We start from the raw sequence: 20014 nt of genomic DNA on the forward strand, positions 1-20014 counted from the left end.
TTGTTTTTTTGGAAGGGTTGAAGGAAGGAGAGATACTGTACCTAAATTGTGTTTGCAAAAATATAAAGTAATACAGCTCTTTTTATGCAGAGTGAAAAAAAATAACTGTTGTGGAGCTAATAACTTTAAGTTTATATCTGGAAAGCTGAAACCTGATAGATTATATATCAATTTGGTATATAAGTTATTTGGTAACACATATAGTTTGAATTTCAAAGTATTGTAGCTACATTAGGAACATATTATAAAGGAAGGGTTTGTATTTCTAGCACCAGGATTTCATGAACTCCAGAAAAAGGAAGAAAAGCAATTTCTTTGCAAAGCAAAGCATCATTCTTCATGTATACGTATATGTGTGTGTGCATATATACTTTATTCATTTTTGTGTACACATAAAATACATGAATATTTCACAATTAAAATTTAATATCAGAAGTGTTGAAGGTGCTACCAAAGCTGCATTAGTACAAAGTCCAAATACTTCTTTTCTCTCTCTCTTTTTTTTTTTTTTTTTTTTGAAAAACAAAGAAACACTTTGTTTTTTAAAGCAGTTTCCAGTTCACAACAAAATTGAGCAGAAAGTACGGAGGGCTCCTGTGTACCCCCGACTCCACATATGTACAGCCTTCCTCACTATCAGCTTCCAGCACCAGAGGGCCACATCTGTTAACACTGACTAACCTACATCAATACATCATTATCACCCAGTTTGTAGTCTATGTTAGGGTCCGGCTGGGTGTTGCACATCCTATGGATTTTGACAAATATATATAATGACATGCATCGACCATTGTAGTATCATACAGAATAATTTCACTGCCCTAACAATCCCCTGTATTCCACCTATTTAGTCATTCTCCTCCCAACTTCTGGCAACCACTGATCCTTTTTAGTTTACATAGTTTTGCTTATTCTAGAATGATTCTATAATTGAAATCATACGGGATGTAGTCTTTTCAGATTGGCTTTTTTCACTTACTCTAATACACATTTAAGATTCCTCCAAGTCTGGGGGGATCCCTGGGTGGCGCAGCGGTTTGGCGCCTGCCTTTGGCCCAGGGCGCGATCCTGGAGACCCCGGATCGAATCCCACGTCGGGCTCCCGGTGCATGGAGCCTGCTTCTCCCTCTGCCTGTGTCTCTGCCTCTCTCTCTCTCTCTCTATGTGACTATCATAAATAAATAAAATTAAAAAAAAAAAATTTAAAAAAAAAAAAAAAAAAAAAAAAAAAGATTCCTCCAAGTCTGAATTATGGCATGATAGCTCATTTTAGCACAGAATAATATTCCATTGTCTGGATGGACAAGTTTATCCATTCACTTACTGAAGGACAGCTTTGTTGCTTCCAAGTTTTGACAATTACGAAAAAGCTGCTATAAACATCGATGTGCAGATTTCTGGGTGGACGTGAATCTTTGACTCCTTTTAGTGAATACTAGGATGTGCGATTGCTAGATTGTATGGCAGGAGTATGTTTAGTTTTTTGTTTTGTTTTGTTTTGTTTTTAAGAAACAGCCAAACTCTGTTCCAAAATGGCTACGCCATTTTTTATTCCCATCAGGAAGGAATGAGAACTCCTGCTGCCCCACATCCTGGCCAGTGTTTGATGATGTCAGTGTTTTAGATTTTGGCTCTTCTGATAAGTGTGTGTTGGTATTTCACTGTTTAATTATTGTTTTAATTTGCAGTTTCCTAATGACATATGTTGAACATATTTTTCCATTTGTTTATCTTATTTTCCATCTGTCTATCTTTTTTGGTGAGGTATCTGTTCAGATCTTCTGCCCATTTTTTGTGTTGTCCATTTACTTACTGAGTTCTTTGTATATTAGGATGACAGTCCTTTATCAGATGTGTCTTCTGCAAATATTTCCTCCCAGTCTGTGGCCTATTTGTCTTCTCATTCTCCTGACAGTGCCCGTTGCAAAGCAGACGTTTTTCACTTTAATGAAGTAGTGCGTGTCAATTATTTCTTTCATGGATGATGCCTTTGGTGGTGTCTCTGAAGAATCACTGCCAAACCCAAAGCCATCTAGATTTTCTTCTGTGTTATCTTCTAGGAGTCTTACAGTTTCTTGTGTTTGAGGTGTGTGTGTGTGTGTATTTATATTCATTCTAGTAAATTGAATTGTTGAGTAAAAATGAATGATATATTTATTCCTTAAAAAATTCTGTCCTGCTGTTTACTGATAGGGTGTGGGGCGTAAGATGTGCTTGAGGTTACACAGGTAAGCAAGGCCGAGATGGAGTTTTGAGTTCACTTGGCAGTTTTCCCTCTTACTTTTACATCATTGGGACCTGAGCTCTTATTCTTTTGTAAAAATGGTATTTGTAGGGGCAGCCCCGGTGGCTCAGTGGTTTAGCGCTGCCTTCAGTCCAGGGCCTGATCCTGGAGACCTGGGATTGAGTCCCATGTCGGCCTCCCTGCATGGAGCCTGCTTCTCCCTCTGCCTGTGTCTCTGCTTGTCTCTCTCTCTTTCTCTTTCTCTTTCTCTTTCTCTTTCTCTTTCTCTTTCTCTTTCTCTTTCTCTCTCTCTCTCATGAATAAACAAATGGGATCTTTAAAAAAAAAATGGTATTTGCATTTCCTGAAAGGAAGGCTGTCGTTGGTCTCTTTCTCTCTGGGTCTCTGAATGAACGAATGAACGATTGAATGATTACAGAAGAGAAATACAATACTTGTACTCTGCATAGATTGGTAAAATGTTTAAAGATTTAATGGAATACTTTTTTTTTTCCTGAAAAATGTTCCTGTGTTTCCTGCTTGATAAGTTTATCCAGCCATTTTTGATGAAATTTTCAGTACTTGGAACCTGGCCTCTTACTGTTGAGAAGTTTGCTGGATTGTGATCTTCTTTCCTTGGCTTTTAAACCAGCATTTTATAATTCCAAGACTCCATGTTTGTAAGACTGAAAAATTAACTGTTCCTCCTTTCACCTTTAGTGCAATGAATACTTCTTCTGGTTTTGTAGTCTCTGTATTCTTTGCTTTCTAAGACAGGTGAGTTTCAGATCGTCTTACTGTCTGAAAATACACACTTCAGAATGACAGTAAGTCACGCCTTGGTGGAGAAAACAGTTTATACTGTGCTTAGCTTTATCTAAATTCCATTTAGAGCATGTCAAGGAGTCCATACTCAACTTAGTCCTTGGTATTCATGAGCATCTACAAACTCAAGAATTTTCACAGATGAGTATTTATAATATGGGGCATAAAGAATATTACTCAAATTGTTAAGAAAAATCAAAATGTTAAAGATTATTCCTAATTTGTCCCAAATCATATTGCTTCATTTTTTTGGCCTTCATTTCACATTTTAGATCCTTAGCTCCTAGTTTTGTATAAACATTATATGAAATAAGGAATAAAAAAATTGGAAAGAAAAATGATTAAAGTATGTGCTATGGTTCTAGAGGTACCAAATCATTTTTTCATTTCTTGGAGGAAAAAAGTCTAACTTTTGAAGGAGATTTCATTTGTAAAATTGACTCTGTACTTTATAAGCAATGTTTAAATTCATTGGTGATAAATATGCATGTTGGTATAGTAAAATCCCATTTTTTACATAATGCTTTAATGGAAATGGCAGTTTTATGAAATGAAAGTGACTAGTAAAAATCTGAATGATGCTCATAAGCCTTTACATCATTTTTATTGAGTTTTTTTGTATATTCTAATTCATTAATACGGGGGAAAAGGAGATCACTAACATGGTTTATTTCCTATAATTACTCAAATCGAATATAATTTATTTTCAATAAAATTCTTAGAGTACATTGCCCAGGGTGGGGAGAAGAGGGCTGGCCTGTTTTTACAAAATGTCTGGTTTTTACTCATGAGACTTTGCTGTTTTAACAATGTTGTTCACTTGCTTGTATTTTCAGTATAGTTCCCTCTAGATTTTTACAAATAACCTACGTAAGTGCAAGAAATCTCAAATGCTTAAAAAGCCCAGGATTTAATGTTAAGGGAGAAACCTGGGTTATTTATTTTATTCTACTTATTATTACAAATATTGTTTTTCTTTTAATAATTCAGACTACCTTTTATGTGATTCATAATGTGAAACATTACTTAAATTACCATGTAATAGATTAACTGGGGGAATTTCCAAAAACCCACTTAGTGTTTACAGTTAAATTTGGTTTATTTTTGTGGAATACCTAGAAGAAAAGGTCAGTGTAAGGGATAACCAAATACTTAAATTTTGGTGCTCCCCTACCTCCAACTTCTTGAGGTAGGGCAAGGAAGAGGAGACACTACAATCTGAGTTGGAAACAGGTAAATATTCTTAATTTCATCACAGTGAAATCTTGCCAACAACTCTATTTTCTGCTCAGTATGCTTAGACCGCCTTATGAAAGTCCGTTTTTGTTTGGATGTGATTGTGGGCCATTATGGATTTTTGGCATTCTGATCTGAAGATGCTTCCATGTTCTTGAGACAGAATTTTGTTGAAACTAATAACTTTTATACCCCTGCCCCCAGGCTTTATATTTGAAAGCTCACTCCTTTTCAGGTGTCTCTTTATGTAGACACAGTTTTGTCTGTTTTCTTCTTTGCCCCAGCATTGTGGAGCTACCTGAACTGGAGCTGCGTTTACATGGAGTTGTTGGGATTGGCAGCTCTCATGTAAAGGCCAGAGAATGTGTACGTGTTTGGTGGTTATGCCCACATAGGTGTATGTGCCGTTTGTGCATGCGTGAGTGAGTGTGTGTGTGTGTGTGTGTGTGTGTGTGTGTGTGTTTGTAATTGCTCTCTTTGACCCCAGAAAATCAGAATTGTGTTTAGCTGTTCTTTTTTCCTTTTACCATTGCTGAAGTGATCTCCACTCTTAAGCAAGTAAAGAGACTTAGTGGGGGATAAGTCAGATTGTGTGCTTTGTGGAAGGTGGAAAAGGGTGGAGTTATAGAGAGCTGCTGCCTCCATAATCCTTCAAACACTGTCTCAGCACCAAGTATCCTGTTTCTCCCTTGATGCCAAAAACTTGATACGAGGATGGAGCGTTGTCAGCATGTGGCTCTCCTTCATTATAGCTGAAAATCTTCTTAGGCCACAGGGCACCTGCCCTCTTGGGTAAGCTTTGGTTCTCAATAAGGAGTGGACTTGGTTCTCAATAAGAGTGTAGTGAGAAGGTTGTGAGGGGTGTCATTCGGTGAGATGCACTACCAAAGGTGCTTTTACCCATATCTGGCTACAACTGCACCTATAAAATGTCTGACTCCCAGAGGGCCAAACTCAGGGCTTATTGGAAAGGTAATCGGATGGAAACATTCTTTTCAGGTATTTCATTCTTGAAGGTGCCATTGCCCACGAAATGAGGATGAGTCTTGGTGTAAGTAACTCCAAACAGTAGATGACCCAGGAGTACGGTTGATTCTGCTATAATGCGACATACACATTCCTAAAAATCATCATACTATGTAAAATAATAGCACGATAAACAGGACTTAGAGAGATGACATTAAGTGTAGAGCATTCAAAAACTTTTGGTCGTGCACACACACAGATAGGAACCTAATCATGGTTTTACACACATTAAACGGGTTAGAAATACATATATATTCAATAAACATGGCACTTCACCTTGAAGAAGACATGAAGTTTGCTTGTGGAAGTGGCATCGGAAGAGTTGTAGTTTGTAAGTCACAGTGGAGGAAGGCGGGCAGGTGGTGACATCAGGTGTGGGTGGGTGTGGCTGCTAACCCACAGGTGAGCTGAGGTAGCAAATAGGGGTTGAGGTGTGTGTAGGGGTGTATTTTACGTGTTTCTAGTCAGCTTGGTCTAGCTGGATGCAGTTTTCTGTGTTCATGTAGCATTTCTTGCAGACAAAATCATGCATAAGTAAATGTGAAATTTGTTTTATGCTTAGATTGTCCCCCTAATATGCACATCAATCACATTGGAACAAATTCATGATTTCAAACTAAGCTTTGTGGCAGAACTGTCTGTAGTTTATTTGATTCTGGAACTGAGTCCTTTTGCTTTCTTCCTTTCCATTATTATTGATTTCTTAATTTATATTTAAGTTAAGCCCATATCAAATTGATTTTTTACACCCTGAGCACTTCTGAAGGAGAGAAAGCAGCTTGAGATTTTAATTTTACTACAGCTTATCCACCAGGTAGTTTCCTCCTTAGTGAATATCTTTGCCTGCCTGTCTCTCTCTCTCTCTCTCTCTCTCTCTCTCTCTCTCTCTCCCCCTCCCCCTCTGTCATCTGTCATCTATCTAGATACACACACACTGAGACCTTTACTAGATGCCAGGCACAGTGCCTGGAGATATAGAATGTATTCTGTATTCTAGAGATACAAAAACTGGTAAGATATCTCCCATATTAGTTACCTCAGGGGACAAGGAAAGCTTATTAACTTCCTCTTTATACATCTCTTATTGTTTGGCTTGTTTTAAGAAGCGTGTTTTACTTTTTTAATTAAAAAATCTAATAAAGTAGAAAATGAATAAATAATAATAATAAAAAATACCTTCAGGGCACTGAGCTTTGTTTCAGTCTTCCCAGTAGCCTGTGTAGTTATAAAGCTGAACATGACGTTTCAGGTGTGGGCTGTCTAGCAGGACTCTGAATTTGCTGTAATTAATGCCATGGCAGCAACACTGTATTGTGGGGAATTTCTGTGTTTATAGACCATTTACACCTCAAAGTTTTTCTTACATATGCTGCCCTTGGCACACTCTGCCTTTGATAATTGTGGAACCTAGTTTAGTCCTCCAGATTCTCCCTATTAGAGTTCATCTTATTGTAGAAATCAGTATTTAACATAGGTTAAGAACTGGTCTTGGATTCAGGCTGCCTGGTTCAGATCCTAACTACCTATTACTAACTAGCATGAACACTTAGACAAGAAATGCATATTCCTGAGCCCATTTTCTCATCGGTAAAGCCACAATAACCATAAAGTTGTGAGGTTTCAAGGAGAAACTAGATGTTAGAACACTTACCTAGATTGCCTGGTGGTGTGGTAAGAACATGGTGAATTTCAGAAGCTACTGCCAGCCATTAACCTCAGTTCCTTTCTCCCATCCAATGATAGTGCACTAGTTCTGGATCTTGAATCTTCCCCTAACCATATACCCCATATTCCTTTCCCACCCTGGAGCATAGATCAGTCTTCTAAATTTGTCTCACCAGATCTCCAATCAGTCTCTGTCTCATTCCACAGGTCCCTTCACTGATGTCGTCACCACCAACCTAAAGCTTGGCAACCCAACAGACCGAAATGTGTGTTTTAAAGTGAAGACCACGGCACCACGTAGGTACTGCGTGAGGCCCAACAGTGGGATCATCGATGCAGGGGCCTCCATTAATGTATCTGGTAAGTCCCGAGATTGGAGGCCCACAGAGGTGGGCCACAAGGTCCCCCGAAGCCAGTAGGGTTTCTTAAAGTTTGAGTTTGCAATAGCAAAATAAGACCACACACTTCTCCCTCAACCCTCCACTCTCTGATTAAAACACTTAGTGGGTCCCACTCCACTGTTGGTTTTCCATAATTAATGCCTCTTTGGTTTCTTGCTTACAGCCTTCTGTGCCTCAATAGTTAAAGCAAAATTAAAGTGGTAACTTCAGACTTTACTTCAGAATGAGTTTGGTTTTCACTCCCTTGAAATTAAATCTGCCCTTTGGCAATAAATAAAAAAGGGCTAAACAAACTTAATTTTACTTTGTGGGAGAACGCTAAATGGAGTTATTTTCTTATTTAAGCTAAATGGTTTCTGACATTAGGCTCGTGTCATTCCCAATGATTGGTAACTGCACTTTACTGATGGTGAAAAGCTTGGGGAGGTGAGGACTGAGGAGACTGGAATATATCCAAGGGCGAAAGTTTTGTGCGTGTCTGATGGGTTTTTCCCTTTCTGTCTGAGAATGCATATATTTTCCAAAGTCCAGCTTTTGAAAAGATGCTGGTAAAGTGCCCAGATTGAGAATTGGATTTTAGAATTAAGGAGATGTAAGTGATGGGTTTGCGTTTAAATGTCTTTTAGAAATGGAATAAACTTTCAGCTCATTAGAACTTCTGGATTCAGGATGCCTTTTGTATTTGTGGAGGAACTGTGGGGGAGTGTGTGTTTATCCTGTAAAAATCAAGAGACTTTGTGTCACAGAGGGTTCTGCATCATTAGAAGCTCTACTACTCATTGAAATGGGTACCTGACTGGCTTTTTCCATGACAGATTTTGATTGTGATGCATTTGGCTATTCATTTGACACCTAAAGGAAAATGATTCACCTCTTTGGAAAGATACAAGGTGTTTCATTATCTGATCATTTCTGCAAACTCTTATTCCCCACACCCATTGGTCTCTCTCATTATGGTGCTCCCACACCAACTATCCCCCTGTGTTCTCTCTGAGGCTGCAAGACCTGATCTGGACTCTTGAATTGGGTTGTTATCCAGGAAGTCAGGAGGGCGAGAGCCAGATTTTATTGAGGGTCTCCTTTGTGCTGGGCCAGCACACACATTATCTTCTATAATTTCTGTTACTTGGCCTGTGAGGAATGCATCATTACCTGCCTTGTACTAAGAAAGAGACCCGTGGCTGTAGGCTCACAAAGCTAGCAAGTGACACAGCCAACATTGGTTCACTGTGTCTGGCTCCAAAGCCCAGACTAAAGTGCAGTGTGCTGGGTAAGGAAGGGGTCCAAGGTGTTGGTATTTCTGTACCCCTTGGATTCGTATGGTTTCAGTTTTTCTGCTGAAATCAAAGGCAGCTGAAATCTTTATTCTCCTCTTTTATTGACTTTTGTTTTTCCTCTTGATTTCTTTGCCCATATCAAATTTGAGCAAGGTTGTCAGTAGATGAGAATTACCAATTTTCACGGTAAATAAGAAGGCAGCAACATACTTTCTGAATAAAATAGCCTCCACAGGCAGTTGTACAGTGTAGGTGTGCTTTCCAGTATGAAATATAAATGTGTGTCTCTTTTCAAAAAGATTCATCCCTCCCCCATCATAGGAATGTGTTTTTTTTTTTAAGATTTTATTTATTCATTTACTTGAGAGAGAAAAAGCACTCAACCCAGGGGAGGCGGGGGTGAGAAAGAGAGAATCTCAAGCAGACTCCCCGCTGAGCACAGAACCTGATGTGGGGCTCAGTCTCACAACCCCAAGATCATGACCTGAGCTGAAACCAAGAATCAGATGTTTGACTGAGCCACCCATGTACCCCTATTTTAATTTTTTTTTTAATTAAAAAACTTTTTTTTAAAGCATTACTCCAAGGCATTTGTTTTGATTTATAATTCCTTAAAGAAGACCCAAGATTTTGTGGTGGCATTCTTTCTTTGCAGATAAGAATGGAAGGTCTAGAGAATAGGTGTGATTATCTACAGTCACATGGGTGATTAGTACTAGAGCTGGTACTTGAAACTAGCTTTGCTGCTGGTTCAGTGGCTCTTCTGTGATAAGAAACTGCCTTAACAATGTTAGGAAGTGACCCCACTAACAAATGAATGTAAAGTATAAAGTACCATGGTTCTCAAAATGTAATGTACTTGGGGGAAAGCAAATGAATAATAAAATACCCTGTGTCTACAGGCCTTATTCTTAGATGAAACAAAATTCTGTTTGTACATGAGAAAAGGCTCCTTTGTTTTTACTTGGTGTGTATTTAATCTCACTGCTTCAGGTGCATCTGGGTGAAGCCAGATGTCATTGCATTTCTGGGACACCATCTCCAGTTAACAAAGGAGGCTGGCACCCATTTGTTGCAGCTTTGCATGCTGAGGGACCATTGTATAATTTATTAGACATTCATACTTTGAGGTTAAAAGCACTGGGCTTCTCTGAGGTCCTCTTAAAATGCAGCTATATGATGACATCTTCGTGAGTACGTAGAGTTTCTAGGTTCCTGTGGGATAGAGAATATCCTCAGGACAAGAAAGATACCAGCAGACAGGCAGTGCAGATTGCCGAAAGGCCAGGTGTCCACATGGCCAAATTTGGCATCACCCAGTCTCCTCAAAGATCACTAGATTTGAGGTCTGGGAACCTGAATGGGAAACTTGGTTGTGCTGTTTAACTTGTTGGCTGATCTTTGGCTGATCCATCAATGTCTCTAGGTTCTAGTTTTCTCATTTATAAAATGGAAGGAATGGTATCTACCTCACAGAGTACTTCCCAGTGCTGTGTCAACTGAAAGCATAGCACAATAGTGGAATTGTGTTTTTTTTCTCACTAGCTTTGACAAAAACTGGGTAGTTTTTGTTGAACATGGATTGTATTATGTTTGAATTGCTTTTTTAGAAATAAATTAATTCCATACATTTTATTAATGGACTTTTGCTAATTTAAAGAAGAAATATGTATTTTTCTTTCTATAATATGCATTTGTTCTCTAGTGAAAAGCTACTAGTGAATTTTCAAATATAATCTATCAAAAGATGGCCATCAAATCAACTTAAAATACTACCAGCATTGCCCTGTCTACCACACAGAATGTCACAGCATACCTGCAAAGGACATGCCTAGTACATTATTTCTCTCCCATTTCTGAAAACCCTTGGGATGTGCTACCTATTAGGGAAGGTTATAAATCATTCTTTGAGAGCAGGGGCAGGGAGGGAAAGAAGGAAGAGGGAGGAGGAGGAGGAGATCCACCCATATAGCTGGCCAGACGGACTGAGGTTTTGAAGGCACACAAATCAGGTTTATATTGGGGGGGGGGGCGGAGAGGAGAGACTTTGTAGCTATCAGATATCTTTCTGAGGCACCCTGTGAAACTCTTCTTAGCTTTCAGGTAAGCTTGATATTCGAGGGAGCTTACATTGTGTGTCCAAAGTCCAGACTCTGAGCTATCTTGTTATTTTCTCCGGAAGATGGCACATTACTTACTGAGTTCTTAAAAATAACGACTCTGTTTTAAAAACTTAGGTGGAAAAAAACAAAAACAAAAAAACTTAGGTGGTAAACTGGGGTTGGAAACAGGCATAATCTAAACTTTGTGTCTGTAGGTGAAAAATGCATGGCTTTCCCAAAGGGGTGGTTTTGGGTCTGGTCACCTGGGTCTAGGATGGGAGTCCTTTCCTTTGTCCTTTATGTAGGTGCTCATCTCATCTCATCCGCCCAGTAGCCCCTTCTGTGGTCTCTGCCTATTGGATGAGCAGTGTAGTAGATGAAAGAGTGCTGAGCGCTTTCTGTTTGCATCCTTTGGCCCAAAATGCCATGGTTTTGGCCCTTGCTCCTTGATACACACCATCTACTAGAGATGGTTTTGAATTATTCAAATCTGGACCTCAGCAAAATAGCTACACTTAAATGGAGATTGGGGAAGAGGAGATTGGATTTTTTTCCCCCCTGAGATTTTAAATGCAAGGAAAATAGAACTTTTTGAATTAATGAATTGTTTGAATCAGTGGGGGGTCTCCCCATTTGTTCTAGCTTTACAAAATTAAATCTATTTTCTGAACTGTCTGGTGGGAAAATATTTTTAAGGTAGATAATTTCTGAAAATGTCTTTGTGGTAAGCTGTTAGCGGTTGTGGATTTTTTTTTTAATACTGCAGTTTAATAATGAGGGAGTTTTCCATTAATATTCCAAACCATGTTTGCCAGCGGATACAGCAGGTGAAGTGGTAAAATTATGGGCCCATCAAAAATACTTATGCTTCCTGTAATATGATATTAAGTTTAATATTTTTATAACCTTCACTGAATTCTAATTTCACTAAAGTAGCAAGCATGCTTCCATTTGCAGTTCAATTATGCACATTGGTTGCCTTTGTACCAAGCAAATTAGAAATGCAAAATATCTGTGTGTGGGGGGGGCATTGGAAAGAGTCATTAAAGATACCAATATTTAGGTACAGATACACTTTACTAAGTGAATCCTGGGAATTGAAAATGGATTAAAGACAAACAACCACAAATCTAGTAGTGTCTGAATCAGTATTTTGAATTAAAATTCAAAGAATTAAGGCGCATTGTTCACTCCTGAGATGCAACTCTTTCCAGCACTCCTTTCAATCACATGTTAAAGCATAAAGTTCTTCCAGTAAAATCCTGAGGACAGAGAATGCATATCAGCAGCTCTTCTTGGATGGAAACATTGGTCAATTAAAGTAATTGGGTAGTATTGCAATTGATAATTAATCCTTTTAAGATTTTGCTGACTCAGTTTAATGGAGCTGCTTGCCTGTCCTGGACCAGTCAACCTTGGGCTGCAGCTTTTAGGTGATTAGCACCAGCGTATAAATGCACTGCCCTTAGAGAAAGAAGCCAGGCATTCATCTGTCAAGTGCTGATAGCAAGAGCTAAATTTGGGGGGTTTGGGCATCTTAACAGTAACATTCTTCTTTGTTTGATCATTTGCTTTTGAAGTCTCTGATAAGTGAAACCTTTTTATAAATGGGTTTTATGAACCACGTTTATTCTTCTCAGACAAGAACAATTCACATTCATACTTAAAAGATACCTTTAATCTTAAAACCAGATAGATGAGAGATTTTGTTTTTTTACAAAGAAATTAACAAAAATTCAACCTAATTATATTTCTTAAGATTTTTTTAAAAGTTTATTGTGATATTTAAGTTTCTTAAGAAGAATCCCGTGTTTTACTTTCTAGGAGTATGAAACTATTCTTTACATCTTCAAAAATCATGATCAAGAGGACTTCTCAGTACTGAGTCTACCTCACTGAGGATGGAAAGTACATACAGCTTTGGAGCAGCCAGGAGTTCTGTTCTTTTCACTCATAGTTTCTTGCATATTTAAACACTTGAGCTCTTCATCTCAACTCTCTTACTTACTCTTTATTATTATTTTAAAGATTTCATTTTATTTTATTTTATTTTATTTTATTTATTTATTTATTTATTTATTTATTTATTTATTTATTTATTTATTTATTTATTTATGATAGTCACAGAGAGAGGCAGAGACACAGGCAGAGGGAGAAGCAGGCTCCATGCACCGGGAACCTGACATGGGATTCGATCCCGGGTCTCCAGGATTGCACCCTGGGCCAAAGGCAGGCGCCAAACCACTGCGCCACCCAGGGATCCCTAAAGATTTTATTTTTAACTAATCTCTACACCCAACATGGGGCTTGATCTCACAACCCTAATAAGTTTAAGAGCTGCACACCACCAACCGAGTCAGCCAGGGGCCCCTGTTCTTAGACTGTTAGCCTTGTCCTGCTGTCCAGCCCGTCACAGGCCAGAATGAAGTCATGGACAGGAATATCACAAAAAGCAAGTAGGGAAGAGAGTTCAGAAATAACAGCAGGGATCTGGAATTACTCCGTATTCTACTTGATCAATCCCAAGAGCCATGTCTTGTAGGTCTTTCTAAGACAGTATATAATGGGTATTCATAATCCCAAGAGTCAATCACGAAAAGGCTATATTGTATTCAGGAGACAGGGAAGTATGTTGGAGTTTTTAAAAAGATGTATGTTTTAAAAGATAGAAAAAGAGTGAATGAGGCCTGTTTTTTGGTCAGTACTTTGCATCTGGCACATTTCATCTTCCAGTGACACTGAGGGTACATTTGTACTCGTCTCTGCACAAATAAATCATCCAGACAATGAGGAGTTTGTTATCTAAGATGGGCTATACTGAATTGGAAAGTCCTATAGAGAACACAAAGACAATTCAATGTTAACTTATATATAAGTAGATAAAATTATTTACCTGCTAGACTCATGGTTCCATCCATGGGGGCCCGAAAAGGTAGAGTCTCAGAAAGCAGTTATGTTTTCAACATTTTGAGAATCCTAAAGGAAGTAATAAGTTTACTCATGATAAGGATACACAGTCTACAATGCTGAGTTGCTTTGTTTTACGCTAGGATTATTTCACCTCTTTGTAGTAATACTGGTCTTTTAAGCTGATCAAGCTCTAGCTTGTTTCTGATTAGCTTATAAAAGTGGAGAAGTAACTATATTACTACACCATAAATGCAGTTTGATAGAGAATAACCTTTTGGTATACAGGCGGTATAAAAGGAGAATGAGGGGATAGTTGTGATGGGAAGATTGGAAACCACTGTCTGAACCCATGGGTGGGAGGGTGAGTGGTCCCAGGATGTAGAATAGAAGGGAGGCCAGACGGTTGAGAGTTAAAGAGGGCTTCCTCTCTTTGTGCTGCCCCAAGGAGATTTCTGGAGGGAGCATGATTCAGGAGTGCTTTGAATGTTGGAAGGGAAGAAGGTACACACCTGTTAACCAATGAGAAACTAGTACCCAGAATATGAGATCTCAAAATGTGAATTCCTGGTCTTAGTCAAATTGGGTGGAAGGGCAAACATGGGAAGGAGCTTAAGCATGTTAGTGTCAGCAGTGTCCAGTAGCAGAATAAGGTCCCAAAGAAGAACAAGGGTGTGAGATAGCATTCTGGTGGGGGCCGTAGTGTTAGGTGATATATTGAACATGCGTTCTCCAGGTCTCTGGGCTGGCAGCACCGTATTATGTTAGAAATACATTTTCTCAGCCTCACTCCAGATCCGTTGAATCAGAAACTCTGGAGGTGGGGGTCCCACCATCTGTGTTTTAACAAGAACTCCAGGTGAGTCTGATGGCATGCTGAACCTTGAGACTCCGCTCATTACCAAGTCAGATTAGTGGCTTAAATTCTGGAAGAATGGTATATTGAGATGTCAGTAGGGTGTGCCAGGTGGGACCAACATGATAAGAAGACACTTTGCTAATGACAACACCCTGAGTGTGGGGGTGTGGCCAACACAATGTGTGTACCTGTTGTTGGGCCATACTGAGTGTTGAGGAGACTGGAAAGGGTCTACCTAATTGTCTTTTACTTGGGAAATAGAGTTTTTTTTGTAGGAGGGTTTTGGTCTGAGGAATATGGAGATGGTGAATAGGGTGTGTAGGGGAGATTGAATTGACAGGGGTTATAGGAGCTGTGCAGAGGGATTTGATGGGAGAGACGCTGGGAGGAAGAGGGAAAATCTCTTAGTTGGTGAAACGTGTCAATGGGGGCCTGAGCTGTGATTGTGGTAAAGTACAACGAGGAGGGAGACAACTCAAAGGTAAGATTCTGAGATTAAAACAAATAATAAAGCATGTTCTGTGGTGCCTGTGAGACTTTCATTCATTTGCTCTGTTCGCATTATGATGCAGATGAAAGTGATATGTAACTTGCTTGGGTTCTCCTCGGAAGCTGTTGTGCTGCGTTTAATGAGGTCATCATTTCTCTGAGGGGTGTGTGTGTGTGTGTTTAGTAGCATATATTCTGCGTATCTTCTCTTGTGAAGAAAGTCTGATCTTACTGACCCACTGTTTTATGAGCCCCGAAGGCCCTTTCCTAACAGGATCCCACTTTTGCAATCTCTGACACAGTGGACATCGTATCACAAAGCGTTAATGTTGGTGAATGGTGAGGAGCGGTCTCCTGGTAACCGGCTTCTTTTTAATGTAGTATCAGCAGATACATTTTAAAAGTAGGATAGATGGTTCGTTTAAGAGGGTTTTATCATCAGTGTCTCTGATATTCAAGTGAAATAAATTAAGTTAATGGGAAGCTCTTTTATAGCCTGTCATGGAAAAAAGTACATAATTTCTGTCACAATTTGCATGTATGGAGCTGAAGGAACAAACGATTAACAACATTTATTCTGTCATGTTCTCATAAAGCTCCAGCTAATAGGGTATAGCAAATTGAATTGGACATGAGATGATAGTAGCTGAGAAATACAAACTTTTCAACATGAGTTAGGGGCAGTGTTAAGGATGTGGATAGTGAGACACAGAAAGGCTTTATGAAGGTTCTCAGGGTCTGGGTGGCCACTTGACTTCCTCGTCCTTGCTTGCCAGCCGGGCGCCCCCAAGGAGACGAGAGCTGGTGGGCAGCCAGCACTTCTTTCCCACTTGCTGCTGCAGGTGGAAGGAGAGTGGAGGTACTGGGGCCAGGGCTGCCGCCCCCTTACCCCCAGAGCTTCCTGGAGGTTCACCAGCAGGCCACGGTTTTTCACTCCCAGTTCCATGTTTTCACTTCACCAGCCTCATGCTTGTTTGTATTTCACAAGTCGCTGCCCCCAGTGCTCTTGTAAGGTGATTTGATTGCTGCCAATACCCACTTGGTGATTTTACATTCTTGTTGAACTTGAAAGTGATGCCTTCTAGCGGTTTTTCCAGATCTGTGCTGTGGCAGCTTGGTAGGTTGGATGCTCTCTAGGCCTGGAGTGTGCTCATGATGTCTGTGACATCCGGTGGTGGCAGTGGATTCAACACCCACCCTTCTGCAGAGGTGGAGCGATCGATCAGCTGCCCGGTGGTTTGGTTAGAGGAGACAGGGAGCCCCAGCCCCTTCCTGTAGTGGATACATACGGTGCCTGTGTGGACACTTCTGTCTCCACCCAGGGCCTGGATGCCCGCTGGGACTCGCATGGCTTGGTTTATGAAGTTGCTTTCACTTTTATTTATTTATCTATTTATTTTAAATAATTTCTTTTTAAGTAATCTCTATACCCAACATGGACTTCCAACCCGGAGATCAAGAGTCGCATGCTCCCCTGACTGAGCCATTCAGGCACCCTAGTTGCTTTCTCTTTTAAGCTGCACTTTCTCCTAAGAGGCACTGAAAGACCTACCAGTCCTTCACTTGAATTACTTAACCAGGTTATTTTCCCCCTGGAGGGGCATGTGAGGCAGCTTGTTAGAATAACAGGGCTTAGCCTTTTGGTCTCGGGACCCCTTTACACATCTCGAAATTGAAGATCCAAAGTGCCTTTTCATTTGGGGTTTGTATCAATATTTATCATGGTGTAAGTTAAACTGAGAAATTTAAAGTGTATTAATTAACTTCAAGAATGCTAATAAGTCAATTACATGCTAACAGGGACATTTTTAATGAAAAGTCAGAAATTCAGTGAGAAGATTGGCATTATTTGACACGTTTTGCAAATCTCTTTAATATCTGGCTTAACAGAAGACAAGGCTGGATTCTCACACCTGCTTTTACATTTATTTAGTTTGTTACATTGTGTTCTTTTGGTGAATGTATATGAAGGAAAACCATTTTTGTCACACTTACATAGTTGGGAAAGGAAAGAGTGTTTTCACTAGCCTTTTCAGATCACTGTGGATATCTTTGATACTACACCAAAACTTGACAAGTGGCATTTTTCTTAAAGTTCAGGTCTATGTGGAACCTTGAAACCATGACAATGAACTATTTGAACTTTGTTTCACTAAAATGCATTGGTCTCTCTTGCACTTTGAATGGATTTTGTAATACTCTTTGTTAACTGAGTTATGCAGACCTTCTAAATGTTGACATATTTCTTGACACAATATCAAAAAGTCACTGATCTCATCAGAAAAGTCTTCAAATGTTTGAGAAACTGAACTCTTGATGTCAGAAGTTTTTCAAAAGTCTCATTTTGGGAGAAAGCTGGATTTTATCATTTGCAGCAACTACTATAAGTTGTTTTCCTTGAGTGAAGTTCACTCATTTTTGAGCAGATATCTGCCATATATATACTCAGGTCTGAATAACCATTGTTTTTCTGTTGATTGTTCTTTCAAGTAACTGGTCTTCCATGAGAAAGCCTCTGGTTCAGCTCACAACCCAAACAGCGGTATAGCCACTTTTCCTGACAGCAGAGTGCTTCACATGTGCTTGCATTTCAAGATGTGTTGTCAAGGGTTGAAGTTGAGTAAATTAGTCATTTTTATTGCTTCCTCCAGGATATTATTAAGTGAAAACAGCCTTTTAAAAAATGCTGCAAGTGTGGCAATGCCTGACACAAAGACTCTGCTGTGTGGGTACTGTTGCCTGGCTTTTTTTTTTTTTTTTAAAAGAGGTGCTGGCGGTTTTACTCTTCCACTTTGCACCAGCCATCCCTGCAGAGCTCAGCACTGGCAGAGGGTCAGAACGTCTTGGTGTTATCATGACCATGCTGTTAGACTGTATGGATCACTTGGTTTGGAGACCCTTGGGGTTCTCTGGATAGTGCTTTGAGAACCTGGGTGTGGAATCTGACTCTGGAAGCAAAGCCGGTGTGGAGCTCTGGCTCTTTCTTTTAATATGTTGGCCATGGGATCCAAGTGAGACCAGTCAGCCTTTCTCAGCCCTTGTCTTCTCATCTGGAAGGTGAAACACAGGCTTCTTTGGTGGATTGTTGTGGGGACTGACTGGGAGAAGCAATTGAAAGCATGCCTTCTGTGGAGCCTGGTAGACAGTGGCACCAGTGAGGTCCTTTTCATATCCTTCCTGGGATGTTGTGAAGGGGACTGGGAAGCTCCGGTGGGGTGGAGAGATGGGAAGGGGCAGTTTTGTCTTAGCACATGCCTAGAATCCACAGGAAGGTCTCTTGGCTTTTTTTTCTAACTTGCACTGCTTCAAGGAAGAGGGTTGGGGGGGATGGAAGGGGAATAGGAGATATTTCTAAGGCTGTTTGCAGGTGAAGGGGACTTAGGTTCTCTGGACCCGTCAGTTGTCTGTGTGTGACCCAATGTAGTTTGAGCTAAAGAGCCAACTTCTCTGCAAATTAGCAGTGTCTTCTGATTGCTATCATCTGAGCATTGAGGGCTTTTTACAGATAATTCTGGTTCAGCCTCAGAGCTCTCCATGGTGGAGGACTATAGGGGGCCTTTCACAGCTGGGGAAATAAAATCTCAAGGATTAGGCAGTTTTTGCTTTTAGAGCTTGCATGCTGCTGGACATCTGTAGTGTAGGACTAAGTTCTCTTCTTTCCCATGCTAAAAAAAATACCGGAGCATGATTTTGTCACAGCCAAGTGAAACCTGAAATTCTCAAAACCTAATTCACATTAATTTTTTTAAATGAACATTAATCCAGGGGCACCTAGGTAGCTCAGTCAGTTGGGCATCTGCCTTCTGCTCAGCTCGTGATCCTGGTATTGAGCCCCATGTCAGGCTCCCTGTTTGGTGGGGACTCTATTTCTCCCTCTGCAACCCCCCTTGGCCCCCGCTCAAGCGCGCTCTCTCTCTTTCAAATAAATAAAATCTTTAAGAAGAAGAAGAAAAAAAGAACATAATCTGAACAGTAGTTTGAAGACTGTGACCCAACTTCAAAGAAGGTTGACAGTCCTTGTCCAAGAGAGATCATAGTACATGTGAAGGTATTGGCCCCCTAGTTTATCTTGTGTATTTTCCTTGTTGCATCCCTGGAGGTAGACAAAGCATGATGGGAGTTTAGCTTTCAGAAGAGTCTGGGGACTGATCTGCTAGTCTGCTTATTTGTCCCTGAGGTTAAGTGTCAAGCCCATGTGTGTGATGATGCCCCAAGTCTGTCCCCAGGAGAGCTCTTGCCAACTTGGTGGTGCTAGAGGGAGAGATAGTTGCCTTCCAGGCCCAAAGCCACCAGCAAGGACTGCTCTTTTGGGAGGGAACTGTGCCTCTGCACTTGCAAGAGTAAAATTCCAGGTAGAGTGGCCTTGAGTTTTAAATGACCTTTTGTTCTCTCTGCTGGTGGTCACACTTTGGATTTTGGGTATTCAGAATATCTGTATCGGTATCTAGACTTGATGTCACGTGTGTATAAGACCCGAACTTTTTCTTTTTATATTTACTTTAGAGAGAGAAAGAACATGTGCACACATGGGGGGAGGGGGCATGGGCAGAGGGAGAGAAGCAGACTCAACTGTGAGCATGGAGCTAGACGGGGGGGTGGGGGGTTGATCTAATGACCCTGAGATTGTGACCTTTAAGAAAGGTTTGTACATTTATTGATTTTTATCTTGAAGAAATCTCCCAGTAATGTCCCCTGGAACTCAGAGCACGTCAGATGGGTGATGTGGGCAGCAGAATTGTCTGGGCAACTGTGTGTACCGAAACATTGAAATCTGTTGTGTTGTTGGATTTCAGTAGACTTTCTCTGTCCTGAAGGTAGAGGGAACTCTGTGTCCCAAAGATGGATGTCAGGGATATTTGCATTTTGATTCCCTATTTGCTTTTTTTTATGTGATATGATAGGGGAATGTGAATTCGCAGAATGTGAATCTGTCTTCTATTGGAGTGACTGGTGTGGCAGAAGGAGTGGGTGCTGGGTTGCACTTGGCTCTGAAGTTTTGCTGC

At 40.2% G+C, this 20014-nt stretch overlaps 1 protein-coding gene across 3 annotated transcripts in view; it reads left to right on the top strand.

Annotated features, from left to right (window-relative positions):
• The window catches only part of VAPB (VAMP associated protein B and C), a 56056-nt gene that overhangs the window by 19458 nt on the left and 16584 nt on the right, over positions 1-20014 (top strand). For all 3 annotated transcript variants that reach the window (XM_038572712.1, XM_038572710.1, XM_038572711.1), the window contains exon 2: positions 7184-7336. In XM_038572712.1, coding sequence (XP_038428640.1) covers positions 7184-7336 — 153 coding nt within the window. The remainder of the gene's footprint in view (positions 1-7183; positions 7337-20014) is intronic.

Source organism: Canis lupus, chromosome 24 (assembly GCF_011100685.1).
Source record: "Canis lupus familiaris isolate Mischka breed German Shepherd chromosome 24, alternate assembly UU_Cfam_GSD_1.0, whole genome shotgun sequence".
Classification (NCBI taxonomy): Eukaryota; Metazoa; Chordata; class Mammalia; order Carnivora; family Canidae; genus Canis; species Canis lupus.